Source organism: Vigna angularis, chromosome 5, assembly GCF_016808095.1.
Source record: "Vigna angularis cultivar LongXiaoDou No.4 chromosome 5, ASM1680809v1, whole genome shotgun sequence".
In the NCBI taxonomy this organism is placed as follows: Eukaryota; Viridiplantae; Streptophyta; class Magnoliopsida; order Fabales; family Fabaceae; genus Vigna; species Vigna angularis.
The window spans coordinates 34,714,548-34,732,870 of NC_068974.1; the positions used below are offsets into that span (position 1 = coordinate 34,714,548).

The window sequence follows — 18,323 nt, forward strand, 5'->3', positions numbered from 1 at the left end:
TGATGTGATAGTACTGGGTAGCTATATGAGTAGGTAATTGGTATGTGTGTTTTTTTATGCTGCAATATCTGATCTTCATATTCATCTTCATGTCAATATCTCCTTCTGTTTCTTCATCTTTTATATTTGTAGAAAAATGTCTGGTATGTGTAACGTGCATAAACACTGTTATATCATCTTTGATTTGTTTATATAACGTGTTTGCGTGAGTTTTTCTTTGAAAATGGACTCTCATGTTAGTTCCGGAATCAAGGAATATATATATATATATATATATATATATATATATATATATATATATATATATATATATATATATATATATATATATAAATTCTATCAAAATTAATTTATATTTAAGAAGTTTATCAAGAACACTTTAATTAATATTTTAAATGACAATATTTTTTTATCTATTTTATATTTAAATTTTATAATTATTTTTTAAATTTAATTAACCACCTATAATAAAATTATAAAAAAAAACATATATGTGTAAACGAATGAGTTGACTAATATTAAATAAAAAATAACTAGATTGTTATAGTGATATAGTTACTCCCTCTCACTAATAACACATTATTTATTATTGGACTCTACACACTCAATTTAATAATTTCACAGGTTAAATGTGTTGTTGGTCCCTTAATTTTAGTGAAAATTTGAATTAGTCTCTCTTCAAAACACTTTGGTCTAATTTAGTTCCCAAACTTTAGAAATATGTGAATTTAGTCCTTATAAATAAATTTTGTTAGATTTATTTGATGTTTCAAGTGCGTTTCATATAACATTTGAGTTATTTACACCGTTTGACACATTTTTGTTTTAATATTAACTAAAAAATGTGTTTAAAACATCAAATAAAGTTAACAAAATTTAGTTAAAAAAACTAAATTTATACATTTCTAAAGTTTGAAGACTAAATTAGTTCAAAGTTTCAAAGAAGAACTAATTTCAATTTTTGGTGAAAGTTAAGCAAAAACATATTTAATCATTTTAAGATACCATATTGCAGTTAACTTTTAAGTATGCTAAGAGTGAGAGAACTAACAAAACGGGCCAATATAGCCCATAGATACACAATAGTCAGTAGTACTAATACATCCACTATTCCTATATTTATTTAAAATTGAGACTTAAAAGTTTAAATATTTTTTGGATACTAATTGACTTTCTATATATACTAAGACTCGCACTAAGAAACATAAAATAATTGAGTATTGTGTGTGATACATTATATGAAAAAGGTAATATTTGAGCCAAAGAGGGAAACCGCTGCTCAAAAAAGTAAGATTTGTCGATTAATATTTTTCTTTCTTCAATCTCATCTAATTCATTGATTAACTTAATTTTAGGTATGAAATAAATAAGTTGTTTAACGAATTAGAAGAGATAAAAAGAACAAATCTTGAGAAAATTGAAAAAGAAAATTAATTCGGAAATTCAAGTCGAAGGATAACTATTACATAAAAATAACTATCACATACCACTTACAAAAAAAAAATCAAACAAAATTATAATCAAATAATTTTGAATAGTAAATAAACAAATTTCATAAGAACAAGTACTTCAATTTATGGTATATTTAAAACTTAATTAAATCATTTAAATATATAATCAAAATTGAAGATAAAATTCAATATTTAAAATAAAAATATATTTAATCGCAATTGTGATTTTCATTTATATAAGAATTATCACGTCAAAGGATAAAAAGGAATGATTTATAGACGAGTGTTTGAGTTTAATTTCTTAAAAATGTATATTTCATAAAATAATTGCATATCTATTTCCCTAATTTATTTATTATAATAATAATTTTTTTCTTATTTCAATAAAAAAAATTATGTTTGCTTCTTAAATAGATAATTATTTCAAAAGTTTTTTATTCAAAAAAATTATTTTAAATTTAAATAAACTGATATTTATTCTAAACCAAACGAGTGACTAAACATACATAATCTCACTTGTTGAATAACGAAAATTAATATAAAGTTTAAGGAAGAAATCAGATATTAAATATAAGATGCAATTTTTTAAATTAATGTTAATCTTACTTAAAAACCATATTGATGTAACAACCCTAAATAACTAAAAAAATTTGGTTAATTATATATATGTAAAATGGGTATTGACAATTAATGTCACATGTATTATACATGTAGTTGATAATAAGGATATTATTTGCTTATTTGCTATTATGAAATTTTGACATTCATTTCATATTATATAAATCAAATTACAATTGGATATCAACTATTTAACTCTTTATTTAATATTAAATACAAATAAACCTATAACATTTTGATTACGGAGATATATACATATGGTATGATGTTTTTTTATAAAATCTTGCGCTTATCATAATTTTTTTTTCTCTAATAAATTTTTTCTTATCCAAAACCCACAATTTTTATCCCAAAATTGCCATGACACATTTAATTTTTCTCGGTGATATTGACCCCGTAGACAACAAAATTTCATTCAACTATCATCACCTAAACCTCATTTTATACATAAATATAAAAGTTTAATAAAGTCAATATGACTTCAATCAGAATTTTTATACTTATTTATATATATATATATATATATATATATATATATATATTATAGACATTTTTTCTTAAAAATAATTATATTCATATAATTCATTCAATCAATCACACAATAAACTTCATTTTCAAAACAATTAATATGAGATGGTTAAATACTTAGTCATCACAACCAATTATTTTTATTTACATAACAACTAAATCAACTTAACAATCACCAGTACATATATTAGAGTTTAGGTTTTAATATCACATATTCCAAAATTAAAATCGCCATTAATAAGTTTTATTTTTGTCACCATTGCTCCCAAAGATAATTCATAAATTTAGATAATTAAAATTTCTTACATCGTTATATTATACTTAGATGTCTCTTAAACCTTCAAAGTTAATAATAAGTTTCATTGACAGTTTTAGAACTAAAATACATTTACCATTTTTATTAAAATACTTAAATAAGATAAGCAAATAAAATCAAAATATATAACTAGAAGTAGTTTTACACGATAGTAATCCACACAATATTAATAAGAATAAAATTACAAACAATGAATAAAATAAATTTCAATAACAAAGATAAATAATAAAATGAGACGATTAAAATTCACTAATAAAATTAATTGGAAAGTGAAGATAGGTTATGGAAATCTCACAAATAAAATAAACCTAAAAAATAAAAACAAATAAATATTAAAATAATTATAAATAGAAAATATATAAAATTTTAATATATATCTTTTTATTTCAAAAATAACTAGTCGAAGTAAAAATTTATTGTTCAATTGAACAATTCTTAAATTATTTTAAATCCACAAGCATAATGGATAAGAAAAGAGCGTAAAATTTAAGCAAGTAAACAAGGAAGAGAAAACTATCATACCCGATATGGTGAAAGTTCGGCCAGAAAACTCCAGAAACCATACTCGGCTTTCTAAACAGCCTATATATATACACGATTTCTCAGGAGAAAATGCTAACTCCTACAAAAATTTCTCCATCATCTTCACTGAACATTGGATCTAACTTGTATGCCTTGAGCAAAGTGCATGATATTGTTAAAGAAATAAATAAATAGGCAAACGAAAAAGCTCATGCAAGCTTCTTCATTTCAGTTGGTTTTATTTTAGAAAAGATGAGTAGTACGAACTCAATAAAAGTCAATTGTGCCAGATAAAATGATGGGAGGATTGAAGTCAATTCGGGATGCTTTCCCCGCGGCAAACAACTGCGGTAACATGTTGGCCTCCTTGGGTGCAACACCTTGAGCAGTCCATAAGGTTATATGAGGCCACGGATTTTTTGAGACTATCTTCTCACCTTCCACTGAGCCGGGACAAGCTTCCAACGCAGCCATTTTATCTGAGAAGAGTAGTGCTGCTAACTCCACCGGAACCTTTTTATTAAGATAGATACCATAATCAGCTACAGCTTTGATGCCGTGGCTTCTCTTGTGGGCAAGAGTCACATGAGCTCGATTAAGGTTCTCGAGATGTTTGTCTTTAAGGAATGCGTCAATCTTGGGATTACTCTCGGCCAACTGCATTATACATATTAATGCATCAGATACTGTTTCTTAAAACTAATATAAATACACACGAATGTCAAAAACTCGTTGGATACACAATGTAACAAAGCATCTTCCAATTAATGGAACTATACTACCAGTTAATTATACTCACACCTGTCAAGTCTCTTGACTGTTGGAATTAATAAGATAGATTCCAATAAAAACCAGTTAATTATACTGCCACTAAAAGAAAATATACAGTAATTTTCTGCTTGTTCAGAATCTCCAACCTCACCAAAAAAAAAACAAAAAAACTTTACTCTCCTTATTTTTAAATATCTTTTACTTTCTTATTCAGGTTGTCTCTTCAATGCCCTTATAATTACAATTACAAATCAACAATTAAACTGAGCAGAAACAAGTTAGTTTGAGTATATATAACAAAATGCAACTAGAAGAGTAAAAATTTCCATTACTTTATTGAGGGCGCCTTTAATTTCAGTAACTGGCGTGGTGAGAGCAGCAAAAACAATGGTACCAAATTTCCTTATTTCAGTATCCGGTGGTGTGTAATCTCCCTTCGCAATGCTTCTCAACTGTTCCAACACTTGCTTGACAGTAAATTCAAATGGGACCTGCAGACGTTTTTAGGAAATTAGTAGCACCAAAATGTTATTAAAATGCTAAATATTGATAGCTGTGGACAAAAAGAAGTGAGAAAAAAAGGCTAGATGTACAAACCTGAATAGAATTAAAATACTCGGCATTTCCACAAAGTATATCCCGTAACTGTTTCTCCCATTTTAACCATTCTTTTGCGTAGGATCCTTTGGTAGACTCTAATCTATCAGATTAATGATCATTAAGATTGTCAGCTTCTCGGTTTACACCAGAGAGACTAAATAGAGTAAACAGGAGCCATCGACATATTGTTGTCAATCATCAAGATAACAGATATCACAAGTCATTCATACTTCATTGGCAGCTAAGTGAACATCATGGGATAGAAAAATTCCAGTGCGTTGCAGCACATGATTGTTAGAGGGAGACATGGGTGAGGATATACTATATGCAGCCTACGGCAAAGACCTTCCCATAATCAATAGAGTAAATCTCAAAACATGACAATTCAAAATGAAGTTTGACCAATAGTTGAATTAAAGATATGAGATTACAGTTTTATCTTAAGACACAAGCAAGAAAAAAACATTTTCTGCATCTTAAAACAAATTTCAGAACTTGAAAGATTGAGGCACTGGAAATTTCTGAAGCTCTGGTGGTGGCTGATCATAGATAGGTGTTCTTTCACTTTTACTGCAGCTTGTATGCATTTTAATCATATTACATCCAAAAATACACATAATACAGATTAAAAAAGGTCATAAATCCTATTGACGGTTGTTGTAGCAGATAGTGCATCCACTACACACTTAAACATCCCAAATAAAAAAAATAGTGTAATAAATTTCAAGCATGCAAGTAAAATATATTAAAATTGACCTTCCATGTCTATAAGTGTGAAGTTTATATAAATCAATTCCTTCCTCCAAAATGGACTGCACTGGGTTAGGAAGGGGATCCCTGCACATTGGGAAAAATACAAATAAAATGTTATTAAGAGAATATATGAATTCAATCTGGCTTCAGAGTCCTAGTGAGCTTTCTATTCATAAATAATGATGGATACAGTTATCCCATAACAACAGCGAGTCATCCGAAAAAGCAGGTAAAAGTTAGTTCAACACAGATGTTAAAAGAAAATGATCTGTATGTTAGAACATTTTTTCCTCCTCTTCTTTAATCTCGGTAATTTCTCTGCAAGTTCCGCTATTTCTATGTTTTTATTTTACATATGTCTAATAATGGTATCAAGAGCTTACTTCCTTGGATATAAGGCAAAGTCCTCATTGAGTGCAAATACAATATTGGGTGATTTATTTTTTGAGCAATTGTGGTGAAAATATGTCTTTGAAAATTCTCTATCCATCATTCTAATGTTTAATGAAGAGAACTATTATATTTGGACAGTCAAGATAAAGTTTGTTTTCAAGTCTCAACGTTTATGAAACATTGTAATATTTGACACAAATCCACAACCATTGAAAGAAATCCTTCTCTTCCTCAGCTTAAAGCTTTTGAGGAAGATATACTGAGGAAATATGAAACTCTTGCTGTATTCAGGACTTGCATGTCAAATTGTACCAAAATCACGTACTTGGAAACACCTAAACAAGTGTTAGGTATGATCTAAGATGAAATAGAGGGCAGTAACAAAGCCAAATCTGTTAAGACTACTCACATTGAAGAGAAAAATTTGAGTGATGAAAAAGGACAATAAATTTGTCAAAGATTTCTGACAGGTTAACAAATTTTGTTAATCAAATGCAATTTTGGTGAGAGACAATTTACTTATCAAAAAGGCTGTTGAGAAAAATACATGGGTTTCAGTGCTAGAAAAGTTTGTAGTCTATATCTTTGCAATTGTGAAGTCTTTCAGATTTACAGAAAGCTCACAATAAGAAGTCAAACGAGCAAGCTTCATGTATGAGAGAGCAAACGGTCTCAGTAAATTGTGAAGTAATTGACGGTTCCTTTTGAGCAAAACATAATGGAAGATGTTGGAGATATGATTTAATTACATTAAAAAACGAGATATGATATGATTTTATAGTTAAATATTTTACCAAATATTTGTCTTTGTTAGATGTTGATATTTTACCAAATATATCTCTTCTTTATTACTGTTGCAAATTCCACATCGACTAGAGATAAAATCAATTTACAATATATAAATGGGTGCAAATCTCATCTTACAATTCGGTTTAATGGGGTTGAATTAGGTTTAAAGTCTATTTCTTAACATGGTATCAGAGCCATAGTTTATGGCGCATCCTAGTGAGATTTGTGTTTGTTGGGCATATAATTCCACCTGCTATCGGACTACCCTTTAATGTCTAATTCCAAGTTCGAGATGTATATACCTCAACGTGAAGGGAGTGTGTAGACTGTTAGGATATTTATCCTATTTTATCATCATTATAGTGTGTCAAGGGTTACCCTATTTATCATGATTATATTATGTCTAGGATTACCCTATTTATCATGATTATATTGTGTCTAGGGTTACCCTATTTATCATGTATTTGTGTATCAATTTATTCTTATAAATAGAAGATTGTGAGAGGGATCAATCAAGCCCTCTAGAATTATTTTACAGTTTCAATCTTAAGTTGGTATCAGAGCGGGTCGATCCCGCTCTGGTTTCTGTCTCGTAATATATATTTGTCCGGCACCACAGTTCTTTGTCGCCCGCCGCTGCCCGCCGCTGCCCGCCGCCGGCCACCGTCGGCCGTCGCCGGCCACCGTCCGGCCACCGTCTCCGGCCACCGTCACCGCCGGCCACCGCCCGCCATTGCCGGCCACCGTCGTCCATCACTGTCAAAGTTTCCTTCGTCTAAACCCTTAGGGTTTTCTTGTTCTTCGTTAGTACTATTCGTCTTCTTCAGAAATGGCGTCTGGCAGTACTCTTTCCTTCTCTGGAAGTCCATCAATTACCTCCGAGAAGCTAAATGGAAAAAATTATCTATCATGGTCTGCTGCCGTTGAAATGTGGTTCCTTGGCCAAGGGCATTATGACCACCTTGAGCGAGATGGAAGCCATGTGCCTACTGAAAAAGCTGATCAGTGGAAACAAGCAGATTTCCAGTTGTGTGCCCTGTTATGGCAATCAGTGGAACCCAAACTTTTTGTATCTTTGAGGGCTTTCAAAACTTGTCACTCCTTTTGGAAGAAAGCCCAAAGCATTTATGCCAACGATATTCAACGTCTCTATGACACTACGAATAAACTTGCATCTCTTAAAATGGCAGACCATGATATGGTGTCCTTCATGACTGAAGCCCAATCTGCTGTCGAAGAACTTAGGATGTTTTTGGAAGTAGATCCATTAGAGGATATAAAAAAGAAACTAGACAAATTCTACATGGTGTTGATCCTTCGTGCCCTACATCCCGATTTTGATCATCTCAGAGATCAACTTCTAACTAGTCATGAGGTCCCCTCTATGGAAACATTGACCACTCGCCTTCTGCGTGTCCCGGTATCTCAAACTCAAGAAGCGCATGAACTAGTGGAACCATCTGTCATGGTTGCCACACGAGGAAGAGGAGGACGTGGCACTAGAGGAGGAGGACGAGGAGGTCGGGGACGTACTCAATGCACATATTGTAAAAGGATGGGTCATACTCAAGAGAATTGCTACTCCTTACATGGTTTCCCTTCCAAAACCGCCAATATTTCGAAGACTGAAACTTCCACTTTGAAAACTGAAACCTCTACTTCTATGTTTTCTGAGGATGAATATCAAGAGTATTTAAGGTTAAAGTCTAACAGCTTGGCACAACCATCTCAATCTCCCAATACATCAACAGCCTGCGTTTCTCAATCTATGGAATGTCAAAATTCATGGGTAATTGACTCAGGTGCTTCTGATCACATTTCTGGTAATACCTCTTTGTTCTCATCTATTTCCTTTCGAGAAAAACCTCATTTCATAACCCTTGCAAATGGATCTAAAACTTCTTCCAAAGGAGTCGGTCATGTTTCTTTGTCTCCCTCCCTCAATCTCAACTCAGTCCTTTTTGTCCCTAATTGTCCTTTTAATTTAATTTCCTTAAGCCAGTTGACTAAAATGTTAAATTGTTCAATAACCTTTGATCATAAATCTTTTGTTATACAGGAGCGTGGTTCAGGGAGACAGATTGGAGAAGGATATGAAGCTGGCGGATTATACCATTTTGGATCTCGTCCAAGGGTGTCTTGTGTTGCTGCTCTTAATCCTAAAGTGCTACATGATCGACTTGGCCATCCTCATTTGTCCAAATTAAAAAAGATGTGTCCTGAACTTAGTGGTCTCCAAACCTTAGAATGTGAGTCATGTCAATTAGGAAAACATGTTAGATCTTCCTTTCCTAAAAGGTCTCAATCAATATGTAATTCTAGTTTTTCCATCATCCATTCTGATATATGGGGACCTAGTCGTATCTCCTCCTTTGGTTATAGATATTTTGTTACCTTTATTGATGAATATTCAAGATGTACTTGGGTTTATCTTATGAAAAATCGTTCTGAATTGTTAGCTATCTTTACATCCTTTTTGAATGAAATCAAGAATCAATTTGGTCAAGTAATCAAAATATTAAGAAGTGATAATGCCAAAGAGTATTTTTCATCCTCCTTTTCTGCCATCTTGAGTTCCCATGGTATCTTACATCAGTCTACTTGTCCTCATACACCACAGCAAAATGGTATAGCAGAACGAAAAAATAGACACTTGGTTGAAACTGCTCGTACCCTTTTGCTTGGTGCCCATATTCCTGTCCATCACTGGGGGGATGCCATCTTAACTGCATGTTATCTTATTAATAGGATGCCCTCCTCCTCTCTTGATAATAAAGTCCCTTTCTCCATTTTGTTTCCTAATGATCCTCTCTTTCATACATCTCCTCGAGTGTTTGGCTGTGTATGTTTTGTTCATGACATGTCTCCAGGTCTAGACAAACTCTCCGCTCGCGCTCTCAAATGTGTCTTCTTAGGCTATTCTCGACTTCAAAAAGGATATCGGTGTTACTCTCCTGAAACTAAGAAGTATTACATGTCTGCCAATGTCACATTCTTTGAACAGACTCCTTACTTCTCTCCATCTGTTCAGGATGTTTCTATCCTCCAGCAGGTCCTTCCTATTCCAATGGTTGAGTCAAATAGCTCCACTGTCTCTGTCATTCCCAGTCATGATCACAATCCTTCTACACCTGTTTCTCCACATACTGAGATCATCCCACACAGGGCCCCAATGGATAGTCCACCTCCCCAAGACAATGGTGAATCTCCTACTTCAGATTCTTCTCCCTCGTCACCTCCTCCCACGCCTCCTGGTGCAAATGATTCAGCATGGCCTATTGCCCTCAGAAAAGGTACTCGTTCCACTCGGAACCCTCATCCCATTTATAATTTTCTAAGCTATCATCGATTGTCGCCCTCCTATTTTTCTCTTTTATCCTCAGTGTCCTCTGTTGTTATACCCAAGAATGTGAAAGAAGCACTTGATCATCCTGGATGGCGACAAGCTATGATTGCAGAAATGCAGGCTCTTGACCACAGTAATACTTGGGAGCTGGTGCCCCTTCCCCCAGGAAAAAAGGCGGTTGGTTGTCGATGGGTGTATGCAGTTAAAGTTGGCCCTGATGGTGAAATTGATCGGCTCAAAGCTCGGCTTGTTGCAAAAGGTTACACTCAGGTTTATGGTCTTGATTATTGTGACACTTTCTCTCCTGTAACCAAGATGACTACTATTCGTCTCTTCTTTGCCATGGCAGCCATTCGTCACTGGCCACTTCATCAATTGGATATCAAGAATGCCTTCCTACATGGTGATCTTGAGGAAGAAGTTTATATGGAGCAACCTCCAGGGTTTGTTGCTCAGGGGGAGTCTGGTATGGTATGCAAATTGCATCGATCTCTATATGGCCTCAAGCAATCCCCACGTGCTTGGTTTGGAAAGTTTAGCTCCATTGTTCAAAAATTTGGGCTAAAACGCAGTGAAGCAGACCATTCAGTTTTTTATTGTCATTCTTCTCTCGGGAAATGTGTTTACTTAATAGTATATGTTGATGATATTGTCATTACAGGAAATGATGCTGTTGGAATATCTCAACTAAAAGAGTACTTGTGTAGACATTTTCAAACCAAGGATCTTGGAAGTCTCAAATATTTCTTAGGCATTGAAGTAGCGCAATCAAAAGATGGAGTTGTAATCTCCCAAAGGAAGTATGCTCTTGATATATTACAAGAAACAGGCATGATTGATTGTAGACCGGTAGACAGTCCCATGGACCCAAACCAGAAATTAAGGACAGAAGAAGGTGAATTATTCTCCGATCCAGAGAGGTATAGGAGGCTGGTTGGCAAACTGATTTATCTCACTATTACAAGGCCAGATCTATCCTTTGCAGTTGGAGTGGTTAGTCAGTTCATGCAGGCTCCATGTATTGACCATTGGAATGCTCTCATTCGCATTCTAAGGTATGTAAAGAAGGCTCCCGGGCAAGGATTGTTATATGAAGATAAAGGAAGCATTCATGTCTCTGGGTATTGTGATGCAGATTGGGCAGGTTCACCTATTGATAGACGGTCTACAACAGGATATTGTGTTTTTCTGGGAGGAAACATTATTTCATGGAAAAGTAAGAAACAGAATGTAGTACTCGATCAACCGCGGAAGCCGAGTATAGGGCAATGGCATCACTAACATGTGAACTTATATGGGTGAAACAATTCCTTCAAGAGGTTAAATTTTGTGACATCCATACTATGAAGATGTATTGCGACAATCAAGCTGCTCTCCACATTGCATCAAATCCAGTGTTTCACGAGAGGACTAAACATATAGAAATTGATTGTCATTTTGTTCGTGAAAAGTTGTTGACCAAAGAAATATGTACTGAGTTTATTGGGTCAAACGATCAACTCGCAGATGTATTGACCAAGTCATTAAGGGGTCCTCGGATTGAGTTTATTTGTTCCAAGCTTGGTACATATAATTTGTATGCTCCAGCTTGAGGGGGAGTGTTAGGATATTTATCCTATTTTATCATCATTATAGTGTGTCAAGGGTTACCCTATTTATCATGATTATATTATGTCTAGGATTACCCTATTTATCATGATTATATTGTGTCTAGGGTTACCCTATTTATCATGTATTTGTGTATCAATTTATTCTTATAAATAGAAGATTGTGAGAGGGATCAATCAAGCCCTCTAGAATTATTTTACAGTTTCAATCTTAAGTTAGACAATCTCACATCAACTAATGATAAGGTCAATTTACAATATATAAGTGGGAATAAAGCTCACTTTACAAGCCAATTTTGTGGAGTTAAGTTAGGTTTAAAGTCCATTTCTTAACAATTACAAATAAGAATACCCATGTGTGAACACACATGCAAAATTCATTACATTCCTTTTCTTCTCTCTCTTCTTAACACAGGACCATCCTTCCTATCACCAATCTTTTCAACAAAAGACATTTTTTACAATTTTCTAGTAATAAAGGGAAAGTTCAAGCTTCTTCCAGAAAAGGAAACTTTTTGCCTTGTTCTACTACTACCAACGAACCAACCATGTCAAAGAAGATTGTTGGTACAAAGATAAACTTCATTTTTACTGTAATTGTTTCTAGAAATAAACTTGGTCACAGTTAAAAAAATTATTGCAAATTGAAAAAAAAAAACAACTTGAGCAACATGAAAAGAGAAGATGACATTGACTACTAGTATTTATTTATGACATCACAAAAACTTAATTCCAATGAATTGAATATTTGGCTTATTAAGAGAGGTTGCACCAGCCACGTGACTAAATGTTTTTCCATATTTTCCTCTATTGACATATCAATTGAACCCAAAGCCAAAATAGGAAATAGTGAAATTGTGCAAGCCAAAGGAACATGAATAATTTTTATATCAACAAAGAAATGAATGATAATTATAGATGTTTTCTACATTTCAAAACTGGATCAGAGTTTTCTTAGTGTTACACAATAGGTAAGAAGGGGATTTGCAGTCTCTGTCAAAGAAAACTATTGTTTTATCATTGATAAGCATGGGGTTGAGATTGCAAAGATTGGAAACAATATTTGAATTTGAATTTGTAGAAATAAGAGTGATGCATTTGTTGATGGCAACTTCCTTCATTAATGAAGATGTTGTTTGAGTCAAAGCCCCTTGATGATTGATGGATCGAGTGATGAAGATTTTGTTCCAAGAATGCTTCTATCTTGTTAATGTAATGGTTCTTTAGGTTTTCAAAATGTTGTAAGTTCTTTTATCTTAATTTCAACATTAAAACAAATTAGAAAACCTATAAATTTATTTTGCAGCCCTATGTTATTTTGAGTTACATTTTAATGGATTGAAATATGTTTCAATATGTTAAAATGTTATTGACACCTGTGAATGGATAATGATAACATGATAGTACCTATCAGATTTCAGTAGTGGCATCTTGACAAGTGACCCGAAACGCTCAATTAATTCACCCTCAAACTCTTTACGGCTCTGCGAAATATTGGAAAGTTCAGTTTAGGAAATACAAAAATATAAAGAAATTGTAGTAACAATAAAAAGAAGCACTGTACCCTGCCCTCATAGAGATGATAAAACATTAGCAGCACATAGCCAGCATTTGGAGATGCTTTGTCAAGATTTCCCTTGAGAAATTTGAAATGATCAAATAAAGTCAGTGGTAGGCAATAAAACTTTACGTAAAATATATCCAGTAAAACAAAAGTAACAAATACCGGATGATTGACTCGTTGAAGCACGCGAAAAATGAAAATAGCTAATGCATCAAGAGAAAAAGGATTTGAATCGGTTCCTGCACATCAAAATAGAGAGATGAATATTACTAAAATGAAAATAAATGAAGTCCTTCTTTAGCGAGAAACATTGTATTGGTACCAAAATAAGTCAAGTTCTTCACTACCGGGAAACAGAATATGTGAATATGCAGCTAAAAATAAGTCAAGTTTTTACCATCAAGAAACATTACACAACTGTCCTTGTGCTCCCAAGCCAGATCACTATCATCTAATTTTTGTTTTTCCAAATTTTAACCAAAATAAATACTGAGCAAGTTATAAGGGACTAAAGCATATCAAGCAAAATCTTTCAAATTTATGATGTGAAAAAGGACATGTTCCTTACATTTGTTAGCACGCTGTAGTTGATAGTTGATATAGTTTTAAATCAGTTTATATTGTAGAGTAGTGATATAGTTTTCTTATGTACAGCTGAAAGTTTCTGTTAGTATTAATAGAAACAGGACTCCTATAAATATCTTGTACACACTTCAAACTGTTCAGAGTTTAATAAACAGTTTCTTTCATTGTTCTCATTCTCTCTTTTCTCTCAGCTGAAGTTATCTAAGAATATTTAACAAATATTAAAAAACTAGTCAATACAAAGAATTCAGAACTAACAACAAACATTACCTTCAGATTCAGCTACAACCGGTACAGCAGATGCCCTGGTTTTGTGACACATGTCTTCTATCTGCATTTTTAAAAGTGCGTCTAGGTTAATTTATAGAAATTATAATAAGCAAATGATACAAATTTGATAGCAAGACAATAATACTTCCGGATGTAGACTAACAGATCAAAAGCAAACAAAAAAAAAACGTAGTTTCTCTCTAAACAAAGTAATACTATAATTCTAGAATAACACTTTATATCCTTTGCAGCAGCATACTTTAACCTTGGATGGAGGCAAATTTCATCCCCCTAAACTTTCTTTCCTTTCATAACACAAATTTCTAAAATGAAAACATTTTCATACTGGTACCTAGAAAGTGGGTTTAACAATGTCTAGTTCTTTTTGGCTGTAATGTTGATTGAAGAAGATATTTAAAAAAATTATGCATTTGTGCATTGTAGTCAATAATGAATTGAGCTGTCATTGTGTCGTTATGCCCTGTGGCAATTTCCACCACGGCCTGTGCATCACATTGATTTGCTGCTGCAGTCAGTGCAGCCTACAAAAACATACTTTAACCATGTTTTCAGTGGTTTCCCACCCAATTTTGGGGTGACGAAGGAGAATCCCTTGATTCCTTCTCTATGGTAAATGAAGCCTCTTAGGGTTGAAGCCCATCTCACTTGATTAATTTCATTGAAAGCAGACTCTGTTTTGAGCTTTATGAAAATGATTTATTTTCAGGTACCTTAACATCTTTCTTAGACAGACCGAGCTATTTTCTGGTAACCCAAATCTTTTGGCCCTGCTGGTTCCCTCTTCACAGATGTGTAGCACTCTAACTTTCCCACAAGCATTTCATGCCTCTCTGCTCTGTTTTTTCAAAATTTGCATCCCTGTGTTCTCCCCTCCTTGTGTTTAGACTATAACATTTCATTACTGATAATGAGTATGTCTTTAATTTTGAGTTTCTTTAGCATTTATATTTGGGCAGTTTTAATCATCTGCCTGACATACCATTTTCGTTATAGCAGCTATCTCATTGCAGGATCTATTTAAATAAATTTCTCCATGAGCACTTACAGGAGAAGAAAATAAGGAAAAATGAAATAAAAATCTGAATTAGCTTTTGGACAGGTTAAAATAAACTTTTAAGAAAACTACTGTAAGGATTTCTACAAATTAGTTAATGCATAAGCTGATTTTAACTTGTGGAGAAACTTCATTTTTTTTTGCTTTTCAAATAGGTTTATCTAAACAAGCTCATAAGACACATTTGTTTCAGTCATCTTCTATTCCTGGAAATATGAAGAAGAAATACATATTCCCATGTGTGTTAGACGGTTACCAGCAGTGACTCTCAGATAACTTTATTTCCAGGAAACTTGTATTCCCATTCTTCTAGATAGTTTTCATTCCAATGATGAAGGGGCAGGTAAATGAAATTCCCAAGGAAATATAGGAAGTTATTTAATTCTTACATTTATAAATTTTATTTTTATTTAAATTATTTTGAATTTTAGAAAATATAGCTGGAAATAATCATATATAACCAAACACCTTTTTAAATATACTCAAAGTAATAATATTCCTAGAAATATGATTTTCGGGAAGTAATATGATTCTAAAACAAACACACCTATTTACGCAAAACTTTATAATAACACTACAATATCCCAGCCATCTAAGATGAAAACAAGATACCACCCGCCATAAGATTTTAGTGAATAGAAAATTGAATTTCAAATAAGTGAAATACTTTTTAAGGATTTCATATCAAACATAATTCTTATTTTATTTTGTTTCATCATGTAAATTGAAAACACTCCAAGGAAGAGAAACTGATTAATTATTAAATGTGGCAATTTTACCATTGAAAAATACTAAACCAAATCCTATTTAACAAAAGGGGACAGAAGTCAAAAGAGAAACAAATAGGGAGACCGAGGAAATATATTCAATAAGCCATAATGAAATTAGTTTGAACACTAACCAGTTTCCAAACTTCTTCATTTGGGGCATTCTTGTCAGCAAGCATTATCGAATTTGGTTTCTTTCTGCGCTCTTCAGCCACTTTCTGCCAATATTTTCCTGTTGAAACTCCACAATACTCCATATTAGTTCTAAGCAGAATTAACCTGATAAACATATGTTCATTCTAGAATAGCATGCTTTATGAAACCCAATTTAAGGTATCTATCACTGCTTAAGTAGTTAATTGTAAAATTTAACAGAGTAATTCTACAAATATTTATAGCTTCTGTACATTAGAGCACTGGAGCAATAGGATATATATATATATATATATATATATATATATATATATATATATATATATATATATATATATATATATATATAATATAGATATGAATCATGCTAAGAACCTCCGCAATTTAAGCACAATTATAAAAAGATTTGAAAGAAAAACTACCTTTAATCAGGTCACCCATGAGACTATGAAGTGGTCGAGCATCTTCTAGCCCTCCTTCGGCATTTAGCAATTCTTTGCAAAGGGAGGACTTGGCACAACCAGGTATTCCTGGAAGAATGGTCAAATACCTTCAGGATGAGTCTTAAACATAAAAAATAAAACACTTGGCTATACAGCTATTAAATGAAACTGTTAATTAAGGAAAAACTATATCAACAGTGGAATCTATTGTGTAAAATACAGCTACAATATTCAGCAAAAAGAAAATTGCAAAACCTCCACAGTGAACCTGACTAAAACAAAGTATAACCAATAAGAAAAATTTGAAGTTTACTTGAAACTCATTCAATTCAAAGTATACAGCCATAGCTTACGGTCTCAGAGTATTCAAGTTTACTTTCTTTTATTTTGACTGAATTCTCAAAGTCTCAAACAAAAAACATAAAGCCTAAACGACTTGGAAACTGTATGTTAACTCGAAATCCTAGTTCTTGAAGTGATATTGTGGCAGAAGGGATCATTAAATTCATGGACAACTCATTAGTTCTATCATATCCCATGGCCACATATTAATTTGTTTATAAACTAACTTCAGGTTGTTTCACATTAAACACCAACTAATTCATGGTGAGATCAGATCAAGGAGGACGACTTGTAAGGCATAACACCTAACAATCTTGTGACCTAGCTTGTGATAGGTTGACACTTGCAACACACTTTGTCCGACTTGCGAGGGCTCACCACTTTGAAATACCAAAGCAGAGGAATCATCAGCGAAAGCATGTATATCATCGATTAGTTTATTTGGGATACACAAAAGGGTGGAACAAGTAGAAGTTAAATTGGGGATAGTGGATCCCAAAATCCAATCACAAACATGGGAATAGTCATCAGAAATTCCATGTACTTGAAGAGTTGAGAGAAGATGAAAAGTCTTATATTTCACTTAGAAAACCTGATACAACTTACTACTGTATTTATAGGAAATAGTAGTTCTGACAAGTAAAAGGGCTGGAAGCCCTAACACAACCCTAACATAAATATTAATAATAATAAAAACATTATACTTCAACACTCCCCCTCAAGCTGGAGCATATAGATCATATGCACCAAGCTTTGAACATATATATTGAATTCTAGGCCCCCTTAGAGATTTGGTCAGAATGTCTACGAGTTGTTCATTAGACTTGACAAACTCAGTAACAAGATCCTTTGATAATAACTTCTCTCTAATAAAATGACAATCAATCTCTGTGTTTTGTTCTTTCATGGAACACTGGATTGGAGGCAATGTGAAGGGTGGCTTGATTGTCACAGTACAACTTCATCTGCTCATTTTCACAAAATTTCAACTCTTGAAGGAGTTGTCTAATCCACACAAGTTCACATGTAGTTAGAGCCATAGATCGATACTCAGCTTCAGCACTAGATCGAGCAACAACACTTTATTTCTTACTTTTCCAAGATACAAGGTTCCCTCCAAGAAAAACACAATATCCTGTGGTAGATCTTCTGTCAATTGGACAACCAGCCCAATCTACATCACAATATCCCTCAACTCGAGTGTTTCCCTTGTCCTCATACAACAATCAATGTCCTGGGTTCCCTTTTACATATCTAAGAATGCGAATCACTGCATTCCAATGATCAACATGTGGATTTTGCATAAATTGACTCACAACTCCTACCGGATAAGAAAGATCAGGTCTTGTTATGGTAAGATAGATGAGTTTTCCAACAAGCCTTCTATATCTCTCTGGGTTTGAGAAAAGTTCACCTTGGTCTTTCATTAA

General features: G+C 33.1%; 1 protein-coding gene across 2 annotated transcripts in view; it reads right to left on the reverse strand.

Annotated features, from left to right (window-relative positions):
- Positions 1-3,376: 3,376 nt before the first annotated feature.
- Positions 3,377-18,323, reverse strand: part of LOC108340468 (tRNA ligase 1) — a 32,041-nt gene continuing 17,094 nt past the window's right edge. For both annotated transcript variants that reach the window (XM_017577875.2, XM_052878339.1), the window contains 10 exons: positions 16,531-16,638; positions 16,090-16,187; positions 14,114-14,174; positions 13,421-13,497; positions 13,259-13,330; positions 13,102-13,178; positions 5,563-5,643; positions 4,804-4,906; positions 4,539-4,697; positions 3,377-4,092 (listed from right to left, as the gene is read on the reverse strand). In XM_017577875.2, coding sequence (XP_017433364.1) covers positions 3,703-4,092; positions 4,539-4,697; positions 4,804-4,906; positions 5,563-5,643; positions 13,102-13,178; positions 13,259-13,330; positions 13,421-13,497; positions 14,114-14,174; positions 16,090-16,187; positions 16,531-16,638 — 1,226 coding nt within the window. In that variant the 3' untranslated portion in view covers positions 3,377-3,702. The remainder of the gene's footprint in view (positions 4,093-4,538; positions 4,698-4,803; positions 4,907-5,562; positions 5,644-13,101; positions 13,179-13,258; positions 13,331-13,420; positions 13,498-14,113; positions 14,175-16,089; positions 16,188-16,530; positions 16,639-18,323) is intronic.